The sequence below is a fragment of the Oncorhynchus kisutch genome, unplaced genomic scaffold (assembly GCF_002021735.2).
Source record: "Oncorhynchus kisutch isolate 150728-3 unplaced genomic scaffold, Okis_V2 Okis03b-Okis08b_hom, whole genome shotgun sequence".
Lineage (NCBI taxonomy): Eukaryota > Metazoa > Chordata > Actinopteri > Salmoniformes > Salmonidae > Oncorhynchus > Oncorhynchus kisutch.
Window position 1 is genome coordinate 19650442 of NW_022261980.1, and position 25801 is coordinate 19676242.

A 25801-nucleotide genomic window follows, 5' to 3' on the forward strand; every position below is an offset into this window, starting at 1 on the left:
TTTGAGAACACCTTTATTTAACCAGGTAGGCTAGTTGAGAACACCTTTATTTAACCAGGTAAGCTAGTTGAGAACACTTTATTTAACCAGGTAGGCTGGTTTGAGAACACCTTTATTTAACCAGGTAGGCTAGTTGAGAACAAGTCTCATTTACAAACTGCGAACTGGTCAAGATTAAAGCAAAGCAGTCCGATACAAACAACAACACAGAGTTACACATGGAATAAACAAAACATACAGTCCATAATACAGTCGAACAAAAGAAAACAAAAGTCTATATTACAGTGACTACAAATGAGGTAAGTTAAGGAAATAAATAGGCCATGGTGGCGAAGTAATTACAATATAGCAATTAAACACTGGAATGGTAGATCGGCAGAAGATGAATGTGCAGGTAGAGATACTGGAGTGCAAAGGAGCAAAATAAATAAATAGATAAATACCAGTATGGGGATGAGGTAGGTAGACAGATGGGCTGTTTACAGATGGGCTATGAACAGGTGCATTGATCTGTAAGCTGCTCTGACAGCTGGTGCTTAAAGCTAGTGAGGGAGATGTGAGTCTCCAGCTTCAGAGATTTTGCAATTCGTTCCAGTCATTGGCAGCAGAGAACTGGAAGGAAGACGACCAAAGGAGGAATTGGCTTTGGGGGTGACAGTGAGATATACCTGCTGGAGCGCGTGCTACAAGTGGAGGGTGGACAGTGAGCTGAGATAAGGCGGGGCTTTACCTAGCAGAGACTTATAGATGACCTGTAGCCAGTGAGTTTGGCGACGAGTATGAAGCGAAGGCCAACCAACGAGAGCGTACAGGTCGCAGTGGGGGTTAGTGTATGGGCTTTGGTGACAAAACGGATGGCACTGTGATAGACTGCATCCAGTTTATTGAGTAGAGTGTTGGAGGCTATTTATAGATGACATCACCGAAGTCGAGGATCGGTAGCATGGTCAGTTTCACGAGGTATGTTTGGCAGCATGAGTTGATCAGGATCTCGTCATGGTATCTCTGCGCATTCAATTTACCCTACCATGGACCCCACCGCCACTATGGGCACTATACTCCGACGAATACTCCGTCCGCTGTGCCTTCAACCGGCCTCCGTCTGAGCAGACCCCCCCTACCACCACCCGGGCTACTAACTTAAACGCTGTGTCGCCCACAGTGCTAGCGTAGTGGCGGCTTCCTGTTCCATCTACTGCTGCCCCTGGACACTATGATCACTTGGCTACATAGCTGATGCCTGCTGGATTTTCCATTAATCACGGTAACTCCATTCTGTTTATTTATGTTTTGGTCTGTCGGTCCCAGGCGCGAACTCAGGCTCTGTGTGTAGTTAATCCGACCCTCTCTGCCTAGTCGTTCGCCATTTTACCTGCTGTTGTTGTGCTAGCTGATTAGCTGTTGTTGTCTCACCTGTGTTTTAGCTAGCTCTCCCAATCAACACCTGCGATTAACTGTATGCCTCGCTGTATGTCTCTCTCAAATGTCAACATGCCTTGTATACTGTTGTTTCAGGTTAGTTATCAGTTGTTTAGTTTACATGGAGCCCCTAGTTCCACTCTTCATACCTCTGATACCTCCTTTGTCCCACCTCCCACACATGCGGTGACCTCACCCATTACAACCAGCATGTCCAGAGATACAACCTCTCTCTCATCACCAGTGCCTGGGCTTACCTCCGCACCCCCCCATACCCTGTCTGCCACATAAGGCCCTGAAGATAGTCTACCACTGCCCAGAAATCTGCTCCTTCAATTCTTTGTCCCTAACGCTCTAGGCGACCAGTTTTGATAGCCTTTAGCCGCACCCTCATACTACTCCTCCTCTGTTTCCGCGGGTGATGTGGAGATAAACCCAGGCCCTGCATGTCCCCAGGCACCCTCATTTTGTTGACTTCTGTGATCGAAAAAGCCTTGGTTTCATGCATGTCAATATCAGAAGCCTCCTTCCCCTAAGTTTGGTTTTACTCACTGCTTTAGCAACACTCTGCTAACACCTGATGTGCTTGCTGGTCTGAATCCTGGCTCGGGAAGGCCACCAAAATTATGAGATTTCCATACCCAACTATAACACTTTCCGTCAAGATAGAACTGCCAAAGGGGAGGAGTTGCAGTCTACTGCAGAGATTGACATTACTTTGCAGGCTTACTTTCCAGGTCTATACCCAAACAGATCGAACTTCGAATTAAAAAATTAATCTCTCCAGAAATACGTCTCTCACTGTTGCCGCCTGCTCCAGAACCCCCTCAGCTCCCAGCTGTGCCCTGGACACCATTTGTGAATTGATCGCCCCCCATCTAGCTTCAGAGTTTGTTCTGTTAGGTGACCTAAACTGGGATATGCTTAACACCCCGGCAGTCCTACAATCTAAGCTAGATGCCCTCAATCTCACACAAATCATCAAGGAACCCACCAGGTACAACCCTAAATCTGTAAACATGGGTACCCTCATAGACATTATCCTGACCAACTGCCCTCCAAATACACCTCCGCTGTCTACAATCAGGATCTCAACGATCACTGCCTCATTGCCTGTATCCGCTACGGGTCCGCGGTCAAACAACCACCCTCATCACTGTCAAACGCTCCCTAAAACACTTCTGCGAGCAGGCCTTTCTAATCGACCTGGCCCGGGTATCCTGGAAGGATATTGACCTCATCCCGTCAGATGAGGATACCTGGTCATTCTTTAAAAGTAACTTCCTCACCATCTTAGATAAGCATGCTCCGTTCAAAAAATGCAGAACTAAGAACAGATACAGCCCTGGTTCACTCCAGACCTGACTGCCCTCAACCAGCACAAAAACATCCTGTGGCGGACTGCAATAGCATCGAATAGTCCCGCAATATGCAACTGTTCAGGGAAGTCAGGAACCAATAGACGCAGTCAGTCAGGAAAGCAAAGGCCAGCTTTTTCAGCAGAAATTTGCATCCTGTAGCTCCAACTCCAAAAAGTTCTGGGACACTGTATAGTCCATGGAGAACAAGTGCACCTCCTTCCAGCTGCCCACTGCAGGTAACACGGTCACCACCGATAAATCCATGATAATCGAAAACTTCAACAAGCATTTCTCAACGGCTGGCCATGCCTTCTTCCTGGCTACTCCAACCTCGGCCAACAGCTTCCGACCCATACAAATCAGCTGGGCTTGACAATCTGGACCCTCTATTTCTGAAACTATCCGCTGCCATTGTCGCAACCCCTATTACCAGCCTATTCAACTTCTCTTTCGTATCGTCTGAGATCCCCAAGGATTGGAAAGCTGCCGCGGTCATCCCCCTCTTCAAAGGGGGAGACACCCTGGACCCAAACTGTTACAGACCTATATCCATCCTGCCCTGCCTATCTAAGGTCTTCGAAAGCCAGATCAACAAACAGATCACGGACCATCTCGAATCCCAACATTCACAAGGCCGCAGGGCCAGACAGATTACCAGGACGTGTACTCCGAGCATGCGTTGACCAACTGGCAAGTGTCTTCACGGACATTTTCAACCTCTCCCTGTCGGAGTCTGCAATACCAACATGTTTCAAGCAGACTACCATAGTCCCTGTGCCCAAGAACACCAAGGTAACCTGCATCAATGACTACCAACCCTTAGCACTCATGTCTGTAGCCATAAAGAGCTTTCAAAGGCTGGTCATGGCTCACATCAACACAATTGTCCCAGAAACCCTAGACACACACCAATTTGCATACCACCCCAACAGATCCACAGATGATGCAATCTCGATTGCACTCCACACTGCCTTTCCCACCTGGGCAAAAGGAACACCTACGTGAGAATGATATTCATTGACCACAGCTCAGCGTTCAACACCATAGTGCCCTCAAAGCACATCACTAAGCTAAGGACCCTGCGACTAAACACCTCCCTCTGCAACTGGATCTAAAAAAAAATGGAGGTGGTGAGGGTCGCACCCAGGTGGTAAGGGTAGGTAACAACACATCCGCCATGCTGATCCTCAACACTGGGGCCCTTCAGGGGTGCGTGCTCAGCCCCCTCCTGTACTCCCTGTTCACCCATGATTGAGTGGCCAGGCACGACTCCAACAGCATCATTAAGTTTGCTGACGACACAACAGTGGTAGGCCTGATCACCAACTACAAAGAGACAGCCTACAGGGAGGAGGTCAGAGACCTGGCAGTGTGGTGCCAGGTCAACAACCTCTCCCTCAATGTGATCAAGACAAAAGTAGATGATTGTGGATGACAGGAAAATGAGGACAGAGCACAACCCCATTCTCATTGACGGGGCTGTAGTGGAGCAGGTTGAGAGTTTTAAGCTCCTTGGTGTCCACATCACCAATAAACTATCATGGTCCAAACACACCAAGACAGTCATGAAGAAGGTAAGACAAAACCTATTCCCCATCAGGAGACTGAAAAGATTTAGCATTGGTCCTCAGATCCTCAAAAGATTACAGAAGGTAGTGCATAACAGAACAGTACCTCACTGGGGCCAAGCTTCCTGTCATCCAGGACCTCTATACCAGGTGGTGTCAGAGGAAGGCCCAAAGAGTTGCCAAAATCTCCAGTCACCCAAGACAGACTGTTCTCTCTGCTTCCGCATGGCAAGCAGTACCGGAGCGCCAAGTCTAAGTCCACAAGGCTTCTAAACACCTTCCACCCCCAGCCATAAGACTCCTGAACATCTAATCATATGGTTACCCAGACTATTTGCATTTGCCCCCCCCACCACAATTCTTACCCTGCTGCTACTCTGTTTATTATCTATGCATAGTCACTTTAACTCTACCTACATGTGCATATTACCTCGACTAACCTGTGCCCCAGCACATTGACTCTATACCCCCTGTAGCCTCGCTACTGTTACTTTATTGTTGCTTTTAATTGTTATTTTTCATTTATTTTTTAATTCAGATTATATTAGTAAATACTTTAACACTTATTTTTCTTAAAACTGCATTTTTTAAGGGCTTGTAAAGAAGCATTTAACTGTCATGTCTACACCTGTTGAACTCGGCGCATGTGACAAATAACATTTGATTTGATGAGCAGCACAACCCAACACCTGTATCGTCTAAGGACTCAGACTAAGGAGAACTGTTGATCCCACAGGTCTGAGTGACAAGTATTGGAGACAGCCATAGCTATATAACAGCCTCTGTCTCCATCTGCTGGACAGTTTGAAGAAGACAAACCCACTCACCTCTTGCTCTTGTTGCGTGTGAATCCAGAAGGACATTCAGACATGCACTCTCTTCTGTGAATGACGAAGCGGTCGAAGTCAGGCAGGTGGACGCTGGAGCAGAAGTCCAGGGTGACGCAGCGCCAGCCTTCAAACTTATAGGTATCATGGGGGCAGTCTGGAACGCAGCGCCCCTCGTGGTAGTAGTGGAGACAGGCAGCGCAAGACGAATCAGTGTTAGGTTCCGTACAGCTACCCAGACACTGGCCATGACAACACTCACCATCCCATGTACACGCATGACACTTATCAGGACACACTAGAGAGAGAGAGAGAGAGAGAGAGAGAGACGGAGAGAGAAGTCAGTTAATGACTTGACATAGGGAATTCGTACCCATTAATACCATTTCCGTCTTTGGATAAAAAAAAAATCATTATTCAGCACAACATCGGTACAGGAGATCCCCATATTGTATGAGACACTGAAATGCACTTTTAGAGGCCATTCAGCACAACATGGGTACAGCAGATCCCCATATTGTATGAGACACTGAAATGTACTTTTAGAGGCCATTCAGCACAACATGGGTACAGCAGATCCCCATATTGTATGGGACACTGAAATGTACTTTTAGAGGCCATTCAGCACAACATGGGTACAGCAGATCCCCATATTGTATGGGACACTGAAATGTACTTTTAGAGGCCATTCAGCACAACATCGGTACAGCAGATCCCCATATTGTATGAGACACTGAAATGTACTTTTAGAGGCCATTCAGCACAACATGGGTACAGCAGATCCCCATATTGTATGAGACACTGAAATGTACTTTTAGAGGCCATTCAGCACAACATGGGTACAGCAGATCCCCATATTGTATGAGACACTGAAATGTACTTTTAGAGGCCATTCAGCACAACATGGGTACAGCAGATCCCCATATTGTATGAGACACTGAAATGTACTTTTAGAGGCCATTCAGCACAACATCGGTACAGCAGATCCCCATATTGTATGGGACACTGAAATGTACTTTTAGAGGCCATTCAATACAACACTCATAATTAAAACAAAAGCAGTTTAGGTCAAAAGAGATGAGATCTATATAAAGGAATAGAGGAAGTTCATGGTAATGGAATAAATATTGAATCTGCAACATAGAAATGTGAAACGAATTGAGAGAAACTCGTTACAAATGATGGAGTCATACATGATTCATCAAACTATATTTTGAAAGAGGAAGCAACATTTAAGCATATGTTGTCTCCTCCATTTCCACTGAATTATGTTAACTAAAGATTTCTTTCCAAATAATAATAATAATACTGTAAAATGAATACAGAAAGACCAGTGTGAAGGCCAACTTACAGAAGAGTAACTGAAGCAATACAATATTTTCAGTCTGGAAAATCACCAGGGCTTGATTGTATACCAGTAGAGGTATATCAGACCTTTCATGTATTCAAAAGTTCCATTATTAGCATGTTATAATTACATTTTCAGGTACTCAACCATGACTGATTTCATTACTACTAAAACAGGACCCAGGTGGTAAGTATAAAGATCCAGTCCATTTTTTAAAAAACATCACAACTTCAACGCTGTGATGCGAAAATCCTGGTGAAATGCAAAGCACAGAATAAAAAAGGTTTCACCAGATATTATTGTTCATCCTGATCAGACAGGTTTTTTACACAGATGCTGTATTAGAGATAATATAAGACAATTCATTGAAACAATTGAACATTAAAACATCAAAGACAAAAGGCCTGGTCTTCATAGCAGATTTTGAAAGGCGTTTGATAAAGTATGACTAGAATGTATTTACAAATGCCTGGATTAGTTTTATTTCGGTGAATCTCATACAATGGGTTAAAGTTACGTACAGCAACCCCAGATATAAAACAGTAAATAATGGTTTCTTCTCAGAATGTATTGAGCTTTTAAGAGGAGTAAAACAAGGCTGTCCGTTGTCTCCATATCTATTTATTATGGCCATTGAAATTTAAATCAAGGGGTTAGAAATCCAGGGGATAAAAACAAAAGTGTGTTGATGTTGAATGTTGATGACTCAAGTTTTTTTTCTTAAGTCCGCAATCTGGATACCTGCACAGTCTCATTGAAGATCTTGATCAAATTTATAGCCTCTAAGGACTCAAATGTAATTATGAGAAAAGTGTACCATATTATGTATTGGATCATAAAAAAAAAAATGTATGCTACCTTGTAGTTTACCAATAAAATGGATGGAGAAGTAGACATACTTTGTTTTCACATCTCAAAAAAATAAATGAACTTCGCACAATTAATTTCAATGGAAAGTTAGCAAAAATAGATACGATCATGCAACCATGAAGAGGTAAATGTGTCTATTAATGGAAAAATCACATTGATTAACTTTTTGGTCCTATCACAGTTTACTTACTTACTAACTAATGGCACTGCCTACTCCAGACGACTCGTTTTTTAAATCATTTGAGAAAATAATATTTAATTTTATTTGGAATGCTAAGCCAGACAAAATGAAAAAGTGCCTATTTATATAATGAATATGAGTTTGCGGGGCAAAAATTACTAAATATTAAATCTTTAAACCTCTCACTAAAATATTTACTCATACATAAATTATACTTAAACACAAAATGGTTCTCCAGTAGATTAAGAAAAGCTCATCCTTTATTCAAAAATGTTACAATTTACAACTTCTCATTTCCCACTAATTTAAAATGTTTTTTTTTTTTTTAAGTATCGCCCTTTCTTAAACAAGCCATAGAAAGCTGGTTACAATTTCAGTTTATCCTCCAGAAAAGATAGAACGAACAAATGTTATGTTTACGGGTCGGGTTAGGCATGTATCACGAATTACGTGATCCTAACCGAATGTGTTTTTTTTGTTTCATTTTTGCAACTTATTTTTGAGCTCATCCTGTACATAATGTGTCTGCTACCGTCTCTTAAGACCCAAAATAACTTCTGGGCATCAGAACAGCGATTACTCACCACGAACCGTAGAGGCTTTTTATTTCTTTAACTTCTTGGTGACAGGGGGCAGTATTTTCACGTCCGGATTAAATGCATGCCCAAATTCAACTGCCTGCTACTCATCCCCAGAAGATAAGATATGCATAGAAAACACTCTGAAGTTTCTAAAACTGTTTGAATCATGTCTGTGAGTATAACAGAACTTATTTAGCAGGCGAAACCCCGAGGACAAACCATTCAGATTTTTGTTTTGTTTTTGAGGTCACTCTTTTCAATGGGTTTTCATTGGGAATCCCGATTTCTAAGGGATCTTCTTGCAGTTCCTACCGCTTCCACTGGATGTCAACAGTCTTTAGAAATTGGTTGAGGTTTTTCCTTTGTGTAATAAAGAAGTAGCCCTGTTCAAAACGAGGGTCACATCAAGTGTACTGTTAGAGAAGCGTGACCAGAAAGCTAGCTACAGTTTGTTTTCCACCTGTATTGAACACAGATCATCCCATCTTCAATTTTATCGATTATTTACGTAAAAAATACCTAAAGTACAGGTAACTTTTGAGATATTTTATAGTCACGTTGCGCAAGTTTGAACTGGTGTTTTTCTGGATCAAATGAGACAAAATTGAAATTTCAGATATATATCGACAGATTTATTCGAACAAAAGGACCATTTGTGATGTTTATGGGACATATTGGAGTACCAACAAAAGAAGCACATCAAAGGCAAGGCATGATTTATATTTTTATTTCTGCGTTTTTGTGTCGCGCCTGCAGGGTTGAAATATGCTTTCTCTCTTTGTTTACGGAGGTGCTACCCTCAGATAATAGCATCGTTTGCTTTCGCCGAAAAGCCTTTTTGAAATGGGACGTTGGCTGGATTCACAACAAGTGTAGCTTTAATTTGGTATCTTACATGTGTGATTTCATGAAAGTTTGATTTTTATAATAATTTATTTGAATTTGGCACGCTGCATTGTCACTGGCTTTTGGCCAGGTGGGACGCTAGGGTCCCACATATCCCAGAGAGGTTTCTTTAATGAGTTTGACATACTGCTTTCCCGGGAGCAGGCCCAAATCCCTGTCATTTGCGTGAAGAGAAGACGGAGAAAAAGAGGATGGAGACCGGGCTACTTTCTAAGGAAGTCCTGAGGTTTTACTCGCCTGAGGTAGAGTATCTCATGATAAGCTGTAGATCACACTATCTGTATTTTTCATAGCTGTCTACATACCACCACAGGCCGATGCTGGCACTAAGACCACACTCAATGGGCTGTATTCCACACTAAGCAAACAGGAAAATGCTCATCCAGGCAGCACTCCTAGTGGCCGGGGACTTTAATGCAGGGAAACTTAAATCCGTTTTACCAAATTTCTATCAGCATGTTAAACGTGCAACCAGAGGTAAAACAACTCTAGACCACCTGTACTCCACACACAGAGACACAAACAAAGCTCTCCCTCGCCCTACAGTCGGCAAATCTGACCACAATTCTATCCTCCTGATTCCTGCTTACAAGCAAAAAAACTAAAGCAGGAAGCACCATTGAATCGGTCAATAAAAAAGTGGTCAGATGAAGCAGATGCTACACTACAGGACTGTTTTGCTAGAACAGACTGGATAATGTTCCAAGATTCCTCTGATGGCATTGAGGAGCACACCATGTCAGTCATTGGCTTCATCAATAAGTGCATCGATGACGTCGTCCCCACAGTGACCGTATGTACATACACCAACCAGAAGCCATGGATTACAGGCAACAGATGCACTGAGCTAGAGGCTAGAGCTGCCGCTTTCAAGGAGCAGGACTCTAACCCGGAAGTTCATAAGAAATCCCGCTGCGCCCCCCGACGAACCATCAAACAGGCAAAGCTTCAATACAGGACTAAGATCGAATCGTACTACACCAGTTCCGACGCTCGTCGGATGTGGCAGGGCTTGCAGACCATTACAGACTACAAAGGGAAGCACAGCCGAGAGCTGCCCAGTGACACGAGCTCAACACCTTCTATGCCTGCTTCGAGGAAAATAACAATGAAACATGCATGAGAGCGCCAGTTGTTCCGGACGACTGTGTGATCAAGCTCTCCATAGCCGATGTGAGTAAGACCTGTAAACAGGTCAACATTCACAAAGCCGTGGGGCCAGATGGATTACCAGGACATGTACTCCGACCAACTGGCAAGTGTCTTCACTGACATTTTCAACCTCTCCCTCACGAGTCTGCAATACCAACAAGTTTCAAGCAGAAACCCCCACTCTCGTCGACGGGGCTGTAGTGGAGCAGGTTGAGAGCGTCAAGTTCCTTGGTGTCCACATCACCAACAAACTAACATGGTCCAAGCTAGGGTTGCAAAATTCTGGGAACTTTCAATAAAATGACCTAGTTTTCGAGAAATCCTGGTTGGAGGATGCCGAATTTCCAGTTTATTACCTTCTGATTCCGAGATTCCTCCAACCAAGATTTTGGGGAAACCAGGGAATTTATTTGCAACCCCAGTCCAAGCACACCAAGACAGTCGTGATGAGGGCACAACAAAAACCTATTTCCCCTCAGGAGACTGAAAAGACAGATCACTGGGGCCGAGCTTCCTGTCATCCAGGACCTCTATACAGGCGGTGTCAGTGGAAGGCCCTAAAAATGGTCAAAGACTACAGCCACCCTAGTCATAGACTGTTCTCTCTGCTACTGCACGGCAAGCAGTACCGGAGCGCCAAGTCTAGGTCCAAAAGGAATCTAAACAGCTTCTACCCCCAAGACATAGGACTCCTGAACATCTAATGAAATAGCTACCCAGACTATTTGCACTGCCCCCCCCCCTCCCCTTTTTCACGTTGCTGGTACTCTGATATTATCTATGCATAGTCACTTTAATAACTCTACCTACATGTACATATTACCTGGACTAACCGGTGCCCCCACACATTGACTCGGTACCCCTCTGTATATAGTCTCGTTATTGTTATTTTACTGCTCCTCTTTAATTACCTTCAGACAAAGTGGCGTAAATAGAAACCACTTCCATTTGAGGACACAAATGTTGACCCATACAGATTGCAACAAAAAAATGGGAAGAGATTTTCGCCAATTCAACGTGGTTTATGAACTGGTACAAAAAAATACATTTGATTCAACACTTCGAGTTCTTCAATTTAAATTATATAAAATTCTCCGCAAAAAAAGAAACGTCCCTTTTTCAGGACCCTGTCTTTCAAAGATCATTGTAATTTGGATTTTTACAAATTAAGATCCAGAAGTTAAGGGTTTAAACACTGTTTCCCATGCTTGTTCAATGAACCATAAACAATGAATGAACATGCACCTGTGGAACGGTCATTAAGACACTAACAGCTTACAGGCAATTAAGGTCACAGTTATTAAAACTTAGGACACTACAGAGGCCTTTCTACTGACTCTGGAAAAACACCAAAGGAAAGATGCCCAGGGTCCCTGCTCATCTGCGTGAACATGCCTTAGGCATGCTGCAAGGAGGCATGAGGACTGCAGCTGTGGCCAGGAGACAGGATGGACAGCTGATCGTCTTCATAGTGGCTGACCACGTGTAACAACACCTGAACAGGATCAGTACATCCGAACATCACACCTGCGGGACAGGCACAGGATGGCAAGGACCATCCTGTGAGGATGGCAAGGACCATTGCCCCCAGAAATGTCTGGGAACTTGCAGGTGCCTTGGTGGAAGAGTGGGGTAACATCTCACAGCAAGAACTAGCAAATCTGGTGCAATCCATGAGGAGGAGATCCACTGCAGAACTTAATGCAGCTGGTGGCCACACCAGATACTGACTGTTACTTTTGATTTTGACCCCCCCCCCCCTTTGTTCAGGGACACAATATTCAATTTCTGTTAGTCACATGTCTGTGGAACTTGTTCAGTTTATGTCTCAGTTGTTGAATCTTGTTGTGTTCATACAAATAGTTACACGTTAACTTTTCTGAAAATAAATGCAGTTGACAGTGAGAGGACATTTGTATGGGGCTGAGTTTATATGGGGCTTACAACAATCGCAGCTCTGTAGATTTTGCCTCGAAGAGACAGAATCACTAGATCATTTATTCTGGTATTGCCCCTATGCAGCTTGTTTCTAGTCACAGGTTCAGGAATGGTTAAAGAAGTAAAAATAAATCACAACGTGCACTTAAAGTTCATGTAGAAAATAGCACAAATAAAAACTACAAATACTTTCATGAGTAGGTGTGTCCAAACGTTGACTGGTACTAATAAAAATATCATTTCTATTTATTTTTGGGGGAGGGTTTCGAAACTTCTCCCACGACCCTGCGTGGACATGCACCTGGCCATGCTGCTGCTCCAGTTTCAACTTCCACCTGACTGTGCTGCTGCTCCAGTTTCAACTGTTCTGCCTTATTATTATTCGACCATGCTGGTCATTTATGAACATTTGAACATCTTGGCCATGTTCTGTTATAATCTCCACCCGGCACAGCCAGAAGAGGACTGGCCACCCCACATAGCCTGGTTCCTCTCTAGGTTTCTTCCTAGGTTTTGGCCTTTCTAGGGAGTTTTTCCTAGCCACCGTGCTTCTACACCTGCATTGCTTGCTGTTTGGGGTTTTAGGCTGGGTTTCTGTACAGCACTTTGAGATATCAGCTGATGTACGAAGGGCTATATAAATAAATTTGATTTGATTTGATTTGACCCCATTTTCATATCAGGTGACCCCACATGGGGCCGTGACTCCTAGTTTGAGAACCCCTACGCTAGAGTTTGGACAGTGGCGGGAGATCTAGGTGTTCCAGAGTCTAGTTGAAGTGTGAACTGTGAGTTGGTTGACTGGTTCCTCTGGGGACAGGCAGCACGGTGCTGGTTTCTCTCTGTATGTCATTATCTGCTGTGTCATCTCCCTGGACTGTGGGAACTTACCTGAGGTCATCACTTTCTACCTGCTGGAAACAGTCTGTCATGCTACCTGTCACCTCTACATCAGGGGAGAGAAGGCAGAGAGAGGCCTTACAGCACAGCACTCAGAGGCCAGGTAGAGAGAGAGAAGGAGTGAAGATGGGGTCAGAGAAGGGGTGGTACACTATATATACTGGCAGTGGGATGGCATGGCTCTGGTCCAAACGCTTTGGTCCAAAGTACTGCAGCATTTGGGACTGGGCCACGGGCCCAGACATGGCAGAAGGGGTCAGGAACACCATTTGGGACTGGGCCAGGGGACCAGACATGGCAGAGGGGGTCAGGAACACCATTTGGAACTGGGCCAGGGGACCAGACATGGCAGAAGGGGTCAGGAACACCATTTGGAACTGGGCCAGGGGACCAGACATGGCAGAAGGGGTCAGGAACACCATTTGGGACTGAGCCAGGGGACCAGACATGGCAGTGGATGGCAGGAACAGGCTCTTCCACAACACCAAGACTGTCACACACACACACAGTCAGAGTAGCACTGCTGCTGTCATGAAGCCTGGGGGATGGCACAGGCTGTACCCACACCCCCTCCACCCAACACAAACACACCAAATAATGCTGCGGAGCAGGGTACTGCCCAGGGAAAGGAGGGTAAAGGGCATCCGTCTAGACATGGTGATGTGACAACACCAGAGAGACGGAGGAGACCAGTCAGTCAGCTACAGATAACAATCTTTACTTTAAGAGCCAACTGCCGAGCTGTTTCTAATGAAAACTACTATTCTACTGCCAAGCTGTTTCTAATGACAACTACTATTCTACTGCCGAGCTGTTTCTAATGACAACTACTATTCTACTGCCGAGCTGTTTCTAATGACAACTACTATTCTACTGCCGAGCTGTTTCTAATGACAACTACTATTCTACTGCCGAGCTGTTTCTAAATGACAACTACTGCCGAGCTGTTTCTAATGACAACTACTATTCTACTGCCGAGCTGTTTCTAATGACAACTACTATTCTACTGCCGAGCTGTTTCTAATGACAACTACTGCCGAGCTGTTTCTAATGACAACTACTATTCTACTGCCGAGCTGTTTCTAATGACAACTACTATTCTACTGCCGAGCTGTTTCTAATGACAACTACTGCCGAGCTGTTTCTAATGACAACTACTATTCTACTGCCAAGCTGTGTCTAATGACAACTACTGCCGAGCTGTTTCTAATGACAACTACTATTCTACTGCCAAGCTGTGTCTAATGACAACTACTGCCGAGCTGTTTCTAATGACAACTACTATTCTACTGCCAAGCTGTGTCTAATGACAACTACTATTCTACTGCCGAGCTGTGTCTAATGACAACTACTGCCGAGCTGTTTCTAATGACAACTACTATTCTACTGCCAAGCTGTGTCTAATGACAACTACTGCCGAGCTGTTTCTAATGACAACTACTATTCTACTGCCAAGCTGTGTCTAATGACAACTACTATTCTACTGCCGAGCTGTTTCTAATGACAACTACTATTCTACTGCCAAGCTGTGTCTAATGACAACTACTGCCGAGCTGTTTCTAATGACAACTACTATTCTACTGCCGAGCTGTTTCTAATGACAACTACTATTCTACTGCCGAGCTGTTTCTAATGACAACTACTATTCTACTGCCAAGCTGTTTCTAATGACAACTACTATTCTACTGCCGAGCTGTTTCTAATGACAACTACTATTCTACTGCCGAGCTGTTTCTAATGACAACTACTATTCTACTGCCGAGCTGTTTCTAATGACAACTACTATTCTACTGCCGAGCTGTTTCTAAATGACAACTACTGCCGAGCTGTTTCTAATGACAACTACTATTCTACTGCCGAGCTGTTTCTAATGACAACTACTATTCTACTGCCGAGCTGTTTCTAATGACAACTACTGCCGAGCTGTTTCTAATGACAACTACTATTCTACTGCCGAGCTGTTTCTAATGACAACTACTATTCTACTGCCGAGCTGTTTCTAATGACAACTACTATTCTACTGCCGAGCTGTTTCTAATGACAACTACTGCCGAGCTGTTTTTAATGACAACTACTATTCTACTGCCAAGCTGTGTCTAATGACAACTACTGCCGAGCTGTTTCTAATGACAACTACTATTCTACTGCCAAGCTGTGTCTAATGACAACTACTGCCGAGCTGTTTCTAATGACAACTACTATTCTACTGCCAAGCTGTGTCTAATGACAACTACTATTCTACTGCCGAGCTGTGTCTAATGACAACTACTGCCGAGCTGTTTCTAATGACAACTACTATTCTACTGCCAAGCTGTGTCTAATGACAACTACTGCCGAGCTGTTTCTAATGACAACTACTATTCTACTGCCAAGCTGTGTCTAATGACAACTACTATTCTACTGCCGAGCTGTTTCTAATGACAACTACTATTCTACTGCCAAGCTGTGTCTAATGACAACTACTGCCGAGCTGTTTCTAATGACAACTACTATTCTACTGCCGAGCTGTTTCTAATGACAACTACTATTCTACTGCCGAGCTGTTTCTAATGACAACTACTATTCTACTGCCAAGCTGTTTCTAATGACAACTACTATTCTACTGCCGAGCTGTTTCTAATGACAACTACTATTCTACTGCCGAGCTGTTTCTAATGACAACTACTATTCTACTGCCAAGCTGTTTCTAATGACAACTACTATTCTACTGCCAAGCTGTGTCTAATGACAACTACTGCCAAGCTGTGTCTAATGACAACTACTATTCTACTGCCAAGCTGTGTCTAATGACAACTACTGCCGAGCTGTTTCTAATGACAACTACTATTCTACTGCCGAGCTGTTTCTAATGACAACTACTATTCTACTGCCAAGCTGTGTCTAATGACAACTACTGCCGAGCTGTTTCTAATGACAACTACTAGCCTACTGCCAAGCTGTGTCTAATGACACTACTGCCAAGCTGTTTCTAATGACAACTACTGCCAAGCTGTGTCTAATGACACCTACTGCCAAGCTGTGTCTAATGCTAACTACTGCCGAGCTGTTTCTAATGACAACTACTGCCAAGCTGTTTCTAATGACAACTACTAGCCTACTGCCAAGCTGTGTCTAATGACAACTACTATTCTACTGCCAAGCTATGTCTAATGCTAACTACTGCCAAGCTGTGTCTAATGCTAACTACTGCCAAGCTGTGTCTAATGACAACTACTGCCAAGCTGTGTCTAATGACAACTACTGCCAAGCTGTGTCTAATGACAACTACTATTCGACTGCCAAGCTATGTCTAATGCTAACTACTGCCAAGCTGTGTCTAATGCTAACTACTGCCAAGCTGTGTCTAATGACAACTACTATTCTACTGCCAAGCTGTGTCTAATGACAACTACTGCCAAGCTGTGTCTAATGACAACTACTGCCAAGCTGTGTCTAATGACAACTACTGCCAAGCTGTGTCTAATGACAACTACTGCCAAGCTGTGTCTAATGACAACTACTATTCTACTGCCAAGCTGTGTCTAATGACAACTACTGCCAAGCTGTGTCTAATGACAACTACTGCCAAGCTGTTTCTAATGACAACTACTGCCAAGCTGTTTCTAATGACAACTACTATTCTACTGCCAAGCTGTTTCTAATGACAACTACTGCCAAGCTGTTTCTAATGACAACTACTATTCTACTGCCAAGCTGTTTCTAATGACAACTACTGCCAAGCTGTGTCTAATGACAACTACTGCCAAGCTGTGTCTAATGACAACTACTGCCAAGCTGTGTCTAATGACAACTACTATTCTACTGCCAAGCTGTGTCTAATTACAACTACTGCCAAGCTGTTTAATGACAACTACTATTCTACTGCCAAGCTGTTTCTAATGACAACTACTGCCAAGCTGTGTCTAATGATAACTACTGCCAAGCTGTTTCTAATGACAACTACTATTCTACTGCCAAGCTGTTTCTAATGACAACTACTGCCAAGCTGTATCTAATGACAACTACTGCCAAGCTGTGTCTAATGACAACTACTATTCTACTGCCAAGCTGTGTCTAATGACAACTACTATTCTACTGCCAAGCTGTTTCTAATGACAACTACTGCCAAGCTGTGTCTAATGATAACTACTGCCAAGCTGTTTCTAATGACAACTACTATTCTACTGCCAAGCTGTTTCTAATGACAACTACTGCCAAGCTGTGTCTAATGACAACTACTGCCAAGCTGTGTCTAATGACAACTACTATTCTACTGCCAAGCTGTGTCTAATGACAACTACTATTCTACTGCCAAGCTGTTTCTAATGACAACTAATGCCAAGCTGTGTCTAATGACAACTACTATTCTACTGCCAAGCTGTGTCTAATGACAACTACTGCCAAGCTGTTTAATGACAACTACTATTCTACTGCCAAGCTGTTTCTAATGACAACTACTGCCAAGCTGTTTCTAATGACAACTACTATTCTACTGCCAAGCTGTGTCTAATGACAACTACTATTCTACTGCCAAGCTGTGTCTAATGACAACTACTGCCAAGCTGTTTCTAATGACAACTACTATTCTACTGCCAAGCTGTGTCTAATGACAACTACTGCCAAGCAGTTTCTAATGACAACTACTGCCAAGCTGTTTCTAATGACAACTACTGCCAAGCTGTTTCTAATGACAACTACTGCCAAGCTGTTTCTAATGACAACTACTGCCAAGCTGTTTCTAATGACAACTACTATTCTACTGCCAAGCTGTTTCTAATGACAACTACTGCCAAGCTGTGTCTAATGACAACTACTGCCAAGCTGTGTCTAATGACAACTACTGCCAAGCTGTGTCTAATGACAACTACTATTCTACTGCCAAGCTGTGTCTAATTACAACTACTGCCAAGCAGTTTCTAATGACAACTACTGCCAAGCTGTTTCTAATGACAACTACTATTCTACTGCCAAGCTGTGTCTAATGACAACTACTGCCAAGCTGTGTCTAATGACAACTACTGCCAAGCTGTTTCTAATGACAACTACTATTCTACTGCCAAGCTGTTTCTAATGACAACTACTGCCAAGCTGTTTCTAATGACAACTACTATTCTACTGCCAAGCCGTTTCTAATGACAACTACTATTCTACTGCCAAGCTGTTTCTAATGACAACTACTGCCGAGCTGTTTCTAATGACATCTACTATTCTGCTGCCAACTTAATATGAACCTGTAGAGATCCACCTGGAGGTAAATACTATTCAAATATTGATATTATAATAATTACCATAAGATTCATAAGGACAACAGAATCTGAAGGTTGCCAATAAAGGTCCATTGTTCTGGCTACATGTTATGCTCTCTGGTCAAAGGTGAGGTTCAGTATAATTGGATAGCTGCTAAAAGTATCACTAGTTCTTTACCCCTCCCCAGTCAGACTAAACAAACACCACGGAGGCTAGTAGCACCGTCTAGTATCACCAGTCCTTTACCCCTCCCCAGACAGACTAAACAAACACCACGGAGGCTAGTAGCACCATCTAGTATCACTAGTCCTTTACCCCTCCCCAGACAGACACCAGAGGCTAGTAGCACCGTCTAGTATCACCAGTCCTTTACCCTCCCCAGACAGACACCAGAGGCTAGTAGCACCATCTAGTATCACTAGTCCTTTACCCCTCCCCAGACAGACACCAGAGGCTATAGCACCATCTAGTATCACCAGTCCTTTACCCTCCCCAGACAGACTAAACAAACACCACAGAGGCTAGTAGCACCGGTCCTTTACCCCTCCCCAGACAGACACCAGAGGCTAGTAGCACCAGTCCTTTACCCCTCCCCAGACAGACATGAGGCTAGTAGCACCGTCTATTTTGTCTGTAGAAACAGTGAAAGAGAGCCACAGAGAGCCAGAGTCAGTTAACGCCCTCCCAAACCAACCAGCTGACGCCCTCCCAAACCAACCAGGGGACGCCCTCCCAAACCAACCAGCGGACGCCCTCCCAAACCAACCAGCGGACGCCCTCCCAAACCAACCAGCGGACGCCCTCCCAAACCAACCAGCGGACGCCCTCCCAAACCAACCAGCTGACGCCCTCCCAAACCAACCAGCTGACGCCCTCCCAAACCAACCAGCTGACGCCCTCCCAAACCAACCAGCTGACGCCCTCCCAAACCAACCAGCTGACACCCAGATGCTCAGCATGCTCTGCTCAAACCTAATGGTATGGTCCTAAACCACGCAAACAACACTGGAAACTATGTAAAATATTTGTTTTCCAATCTCATCCTGGAATATACAAGGTCTGAGGTCATCTGTCTGAGACCTAAAGAGCAGGAGCCCAGACTTCAAAGAAATTGGAAATACAGGCATTGACATTGTCGTGTCTTTGGCTATGCCGGATTAAGTGATATGAAATGCTATTCTATAAGATATTTTCTCTGTAATTAATATTACCTGATTGAGGTAATCATGTAAATGTAATTAACTAGAAAGTCGGGGCACCACAAAATAATATTTATAGAGCTGTTATCTTCCGAATAAACTCTTAAAGACCTAGTAATATTTTACATCAATAGCAGTCAATATAAATCGTCACCTTATTTCAGTCTCATCTGAAAGTTGTAAATTCTTCTTCATGAACCCTGGCTAACAAGTTGAATCAGCAATACAAAATTGGGTTTAATTATTTATTTACTAAATACCTAACTAATCACACAGAATTACATATACAAAGAATGAAATCATACCTGGGTAATGAGTGAGCAGCCCTAACTTATGAAAACCCACATCTCACATTTTAGAAGTTAAAATCACATTTTATCTCATCACGAATCATTTCATATTCAAACATTTAAATTGAACAACAATTCCATGTGAATCCGATAACTCTGATGTGTAGACTTTCCACTGTAGAGTTTATGTCATCTTATCAGTGATGAGAATGTCTCAGATGACAACTGAACTGACATCATATTCATTAAGTACCACTGCACATTGTCAATGGTTCGGATTACCAGAATATAGTTAGAGGTATAGAGGAGATGGACCCACTGGTTACCCGCTAGGTTACAGAGAGCTGGTAGTCCCATCCACCACACTACCAGGTGGGTGGTATAGAGGAGATGGCCCCACTGGTTGCCCTCTAGGTTACAGAGAGCTGGTAGTCCCATCCACCACACTACCAGGTGGGTGATATAGAGGAGATGGACCCACTGGTTACCCGCTAGGTTACAGAGAGCTGGTAGTCCCATCCACCAAACTACCAGGTGTGAAACATGGTATAGAGGAGATGGACCCACTGGTTGACCTCTAGGTTACAGAGAGCTGGTAGTCCCATCCACCATACTACCAGGTGGGTGGTATAGAGGAGATGGACCCACTGGTTGCCCTCTAGGTTACAGAGAGCTGGTAGTCCCATCCACCACACTACCAGGTGGGTGATATAGAGGAGATGGACCCACTGGTTACCCGCTAGGTTACAGAGAGCTGGTAGTCCCATCCACCAAACTACCAGGTGTGAAACATGGTATAGAGGAGATGGACCCACTGGTTGCCCTCTAGGTTACAGAGAGCTGGTAGTCCCATCCACCACACTACCAGGTGGGTGATATAGAGGAGATGGACCCACTGGTTGCCCTCTAGGATACAAAGAGCAGGTAGTCCCATCCACCAAACTACCAGGTGTGAAACAGGGAAGCGACTCAGTGCTCATTTGGTATAGAGCAGACCTAACTCACTCCATTAAATTAATCCAAACAGGAACATTACAGGAACATTAATAAGGAACTGACCTCAGAGAAAAATGTCCTGTATGCTACCTATATCCCCCACTAGAATCCCCATGCTTTAATGAAGACTGATTTCCCCCTCCAGGATGGAGAAGCTATCATTTCCAGGCCCAGGGACATGTACCAGTCTGTGGAGACCTAAATGCCAGAACTGGACAAGAACCTGACATCCTCAGCACACAGGGGGACAAGCACCTACCTGGATATGACAGCTTTCCCTCCCACATATGCCCCCCTAGACACAACTACGACAAAACAACCAACAAAAACAGGTCACAACTTCTGCAGTTCTGTCGCACGCTGGGTCTGTACATAGTCAATGGTAGGCTTCGAGGGGACTCCTATGGTAGGTAGACCTATAGCTCATCTCTTGGCAGTAGTACTGTAGATTACTTTATCACTGACCTCAACCCAGAGTCTCTCAGAGCGTTCAGTCAGCCCACTAACACCCCTATCAGATCACAGCAAAATCACATCTACTTGAAAAGAGCAATACTCAATCATAAGGCGCCAAAGGAACTGAGTAACATTAAGAAATGCTATAGATGGAAGGAAAGTAGTGTGGAAACCTACCAAAAAAACAATTGGGCAACACATTCAATGCCTTTCAGACAACTTCCTGGACAAAAGGTTCCATTGCAATAGTAAGACATAAACCTGTCAGTAGAAAAGCTAAACAGTATATTTGTTTCAGGAAGCTAGGTGTATGTCACACGTCTACACTTCACAGGAGAGGTATTTGAATGATTTATTTATCAAAATGGGCAGAATGCCTTCTGGAACATATTAACTTTCATTTGCCTTAATAACAAACTTGACCCCATCTGTAAATAGAAGTGTTAAATTATAAGCCTAGTTGGTTTAGCCATGGAAAAATACAGGAACCTTCCCACTATCCATGATTGGCTGACATAGCGAGATGAGTTTGGATTGGTCTGCCATGTAGCTTACTTCTGTCTATAGCATGAGCTGCTCAGTATGTGTAGATAATCCTTTCTAATCCCAACTTTGTCTTTTTTTAAGATCTCATGAAGAAGTGAAAAAGTGTTGCATCGCTGCCTTGAAGTAAAAATATCAACAAAGATCAATTGGAAAAGGTTGAGACAAACTACTTTCTAGAGGACGATGGTGCCATGCGGACTCTGAAAATGAATCAGACGATGTGGAAATCCCTTATTTAGGTAAAAACATTTCTCACTGAACCAGACAGTGTAGATTCTTCCCGATCACTTCCATCAGATGAAACGGCCATCAACAGTGTTGATCACGGAAGAAGTTGACCAAGTTTTGAAATCAGTGGAATGCCCAGTTGAAGCAGAGTGATGATTCCCAAATACAGGAGAGAGTGGTGAATATTTGTAGTAAAAACTTCCAGTCAACTTGTGCAATACATTAGGAGATAAAGTAGATCACATTCTGCATTTCACCTGTCACATCATGAAGCTTACCGTAGTTCCCCAGGACAGTTGAGCCAGTCACGTGTTGGTTTGTAAATACCCGGAGAAAGCGGTTGCAGGTGAGTGCAGCTGTGTATTGACCAGGGGTCGTGTTTTATACCGCGTATTGACCAGGGGTCGTGTTTTATACCGCGTATTGACCAGGGGACGTGTTTTATACCGCGTATTGACCAGTCGTCCCCACCCTGGCTAGTCGTCCCCACCCTGGCTAGTCGTCCCCACCCTGGCTAGTCCTCCCCACCCTGGCTAGTCCTCCCCACCCTGGCTAGTCCTCCCCACCCTGGCTAGTCCTCCCCACCCTGGCTAGTCCTCCCCACCCTGGCTAGTCGTCCACTTCCTCTACTTACTCTCTTAGAGACTTACCCAGAAAGACTCAACTGTAATTGCTGCCAAAGGTGATTTGAACATGGGTGTGAATCCTTTAATTGAGATATTTCTGTATTATTTCATATTCAATACATTTGCAACTATTTCTAAAAACATGTTTTCACTGTCACTGTGTGTAGACAGGTAAACACTTTTTTTTTTAAATCTATTTTGAATTCAGGCTGTAACAACAAAATGTGGAATAAGTCGATGGGTTATGAATACCTTCTGAAGACTCTGTATCTGGCTGTGACCTCCCTTCTCTCCCCCCTCTCTGAGGAAATATTGTGAATATTTCAGATGGTTCCCGGCAGTTCTATATCCAACAGACAAAACACTGGTCTATAGACATCGTGTGCCAGAAATAATACGATGAGGCAAAGCTAGACGAGCAGACAGACAGTGGTGACATCAGGTCAGTATTTTTTGGCATGTGAAATGTAAACAGCAGTTTAAAGAAAGCTACAAGTGGTTGTTGGATGGGAGGGAGGTGAGGCAGCGTAGCGGAATAGAGATGAGAGGTCGGACTGTGTGTGTGTGTGTGTGTGTGTGTGTGTGTGTGTGTGTGTGTGTGTGTGAAAGCGTGCAAGTGTGTGTGTGTGTGTTGCACGGTATACAAAAAGGTCCATAATTTGATTCTAAAAAGCGGTTCAGTACTCCTTTAGAGGATAGAGTCTGTATCGGTCGGCGATGGGATGGATGGGCATTTGAAATCATTTCACTATTCGAACAACATCATGAAATCTTTTCAGATATCCGGGTTCGTCGAAGTACATGCAAACAAAATAAAACTGTTTAACCTTGGGAACTGGCTTGCTGTGCAGCCGCGAGACTTGGGAACTGGCTTGCTGTGCAGCCGCGAGACTTGGGAACTGGCTTGCTGTGCAGCCGCGAGACTTGGGAACTGGCTTGCTGTGCAGCCGCGAGACTTGGGAACTGGCTTGCTGTGCAGCCGCGAGACTTGGGAACTGGCTTGCTGTGCAGCCGCGAGACTTGGGAACTGGCTTGCTGTGCAGCCGCGAGACTTGGGAACTGGCTTGCGTGCAGCCGCGAGACTTGGGAACTGGCTTGCTGTGCAGCCGCGAGACTTGGGAACTGGCTTGCTGTGCAGCCGCGAGACTTGGGAACTGGCTTGCTGTGCAGCCGCGAGACTTGGGAACTGGCTTGCTGTGCAGCCGCGAGACTTGGGAACTGGCTTGCTGTGCAGCCGCGAGACTTGGGAACTGGCTTGCTGTGCAGCCGCGAGACTTGGGAACTGGCTTGCTGTGCAGCCGCAAGACTTGGGAACTGGCTTGCTGTGCAGCCACGAGACTTGGGAACTGGCTTGCTGTGCAGCCGCGAGACTTGGGAACTGGCTTGCTGTGCAGCCGCGAGGGAGAAAGAGAGAGAAGCTACCGATTGGTCCATCAATAAGAACAAACGTCTGAAGCCCATTAAGGCTATTACGGTATTTATTAATGGGTTCACAGCAGAAGGCTACTACTGTATGTATTAATGGGTTCACAGCAGAAAGACTACTACTGTATGTATTTATGGGTTCACAGCAGAAAGACTACTACTGTATGTATTTATGGGTTCACAGCAGAAAGACTACTACTGTATGTATTTATGGGTTCACAGCAGAAAGACTACTACTGTATGTATTAATGGCTTCACAGCAGAAAGACTACTACTGTATGTATTTATGGGTTCACAGCAGAAAGACTACTACTGTATATATTTATGGGTTCACAGCAGAAGACTACATTCAAAGTGTGCTGTCAGTATATCCTTGTGTAGTAATGTTACATACATCATTTCATTTAGACAAAGCCTTTTCACTGTTAAAATAAGCATGAGATTTTTTTCCTTTAAAAAAAATATATACTCTCACAAGTATTTGAATACTAACGTCCGTTTGGATATTTGAATACTGTACGAACCGTGCCCATCCCTAATCAGCCCCTTTATAGTAGGATGAGCCTTGTCCACTTCCTAGTCCACTTCCTAATTCACTGCTACAGCTGTCTGGCCTGCATTAGCTCCCCTCTCATGCTGCACACAAGTTAACACACTTAAATAACACAACACTGCATGTGGAAATGTTTAACTTTTCAAACAAAGTCCTTTATCTCCCTCACCCCCACCTCTTGTCTGGTTTCCACTAGATTCCACAGCCACAAAGTCAGATTCCACAGCCACAAAGTCAGATTCCACAGCCACAAAGTCAGATTCCACAGCCACAAAGTCAGATTCCACAGCCATAAAGTCAGATTCCACAGCCACAAAGTCAGATTCCACAGCCACAAAGTCAGATTCCACAGCCACAAAGTCAGATTCCACAGCCACAAAGTCAGATTCCACAGCCACAAAGTCAGATTCCACAGCCACAAAGTCAGATTCCACAGCCACAAAGTCAGATTCCACAGCCACAAAGTCAGATTCCACAGCCACATTCTGCCTTGCAAAGACGCCATTACTTTCTTAAAGAGACAGCGCACACATTTATAAAAAAAGCTCCTTGAATTGAATTGATTGCTTTTTCTACGCTCCTGCTATCCCTCTGTTTCCGATTTAACTAGATGTTTGCTCCCTGCAGTGGCGCCGAGGTGTCAAGTGGATGGGATCACTTCATTAGTTACTGTGTCCACAGAGAGGAAGCTTTCCTCCTCACACCGACACTACAGCGAGTCTAGCAGGAGTGGGAACTATGTACGGGATTCTTCAATTAAGTGTTTGTCATTTAACGAGAAACATCTTAGTTAGATGTAAAATTGCGAGACTAAGACCTGAGGCAGTGTTACTGGCTGTTGTTGCTACGGCGTCCCGAGAGGGGAAAACCGTAATATTGCCACTATCTGTTTTTTCAAGCCAAGCTCTTTTAAAGGAGTAGACAAGCAGACGCTGGTTTGGCTGCTAGGAGCAGTAGAACCTAGTCTGAGAGTACCTTTAGGCTCCTGTTAGGAGAAGACAAGCAGACGCTGGTTTGGCTGCTAGGAGCAGTAGAACCTAGTCTGAGGGTACCTTTAGGCTCCTGTTAGGAGTAGACAAGCAGACGCTGGTTTGGCTGCTAGCGGCAGTAGAACCTAGTCTGAGGGTACCTTTAGGCTCCTGTTAGGAGAAGACAAGCAGACGCTGGTTTGGCTGCTAGGAGCAGTAGAACCTAGTCTGAGGGTA

General features: G+C 44.2%; 1 protein-coding gene across 1 annotated transcript in view; it reads right to left on the minus strand.

The window, feature by feature from the left end:
- LOC109886841 (insulin-like growth factor 1 receptor) overlaps positions 1 to 25801 on the minus strand; it is a 113960-nt gene that overhangs the window by 72441 nt on the left and 15718 nt on the right. Inside the window, 1 exon segment of the mRNA XM_031812567.1 lies at positions 5176 to 5473. Within this exon segment, the coding sequence (XP_031668427.1) occupies positions 5176 to 5473 (298 nt within the window).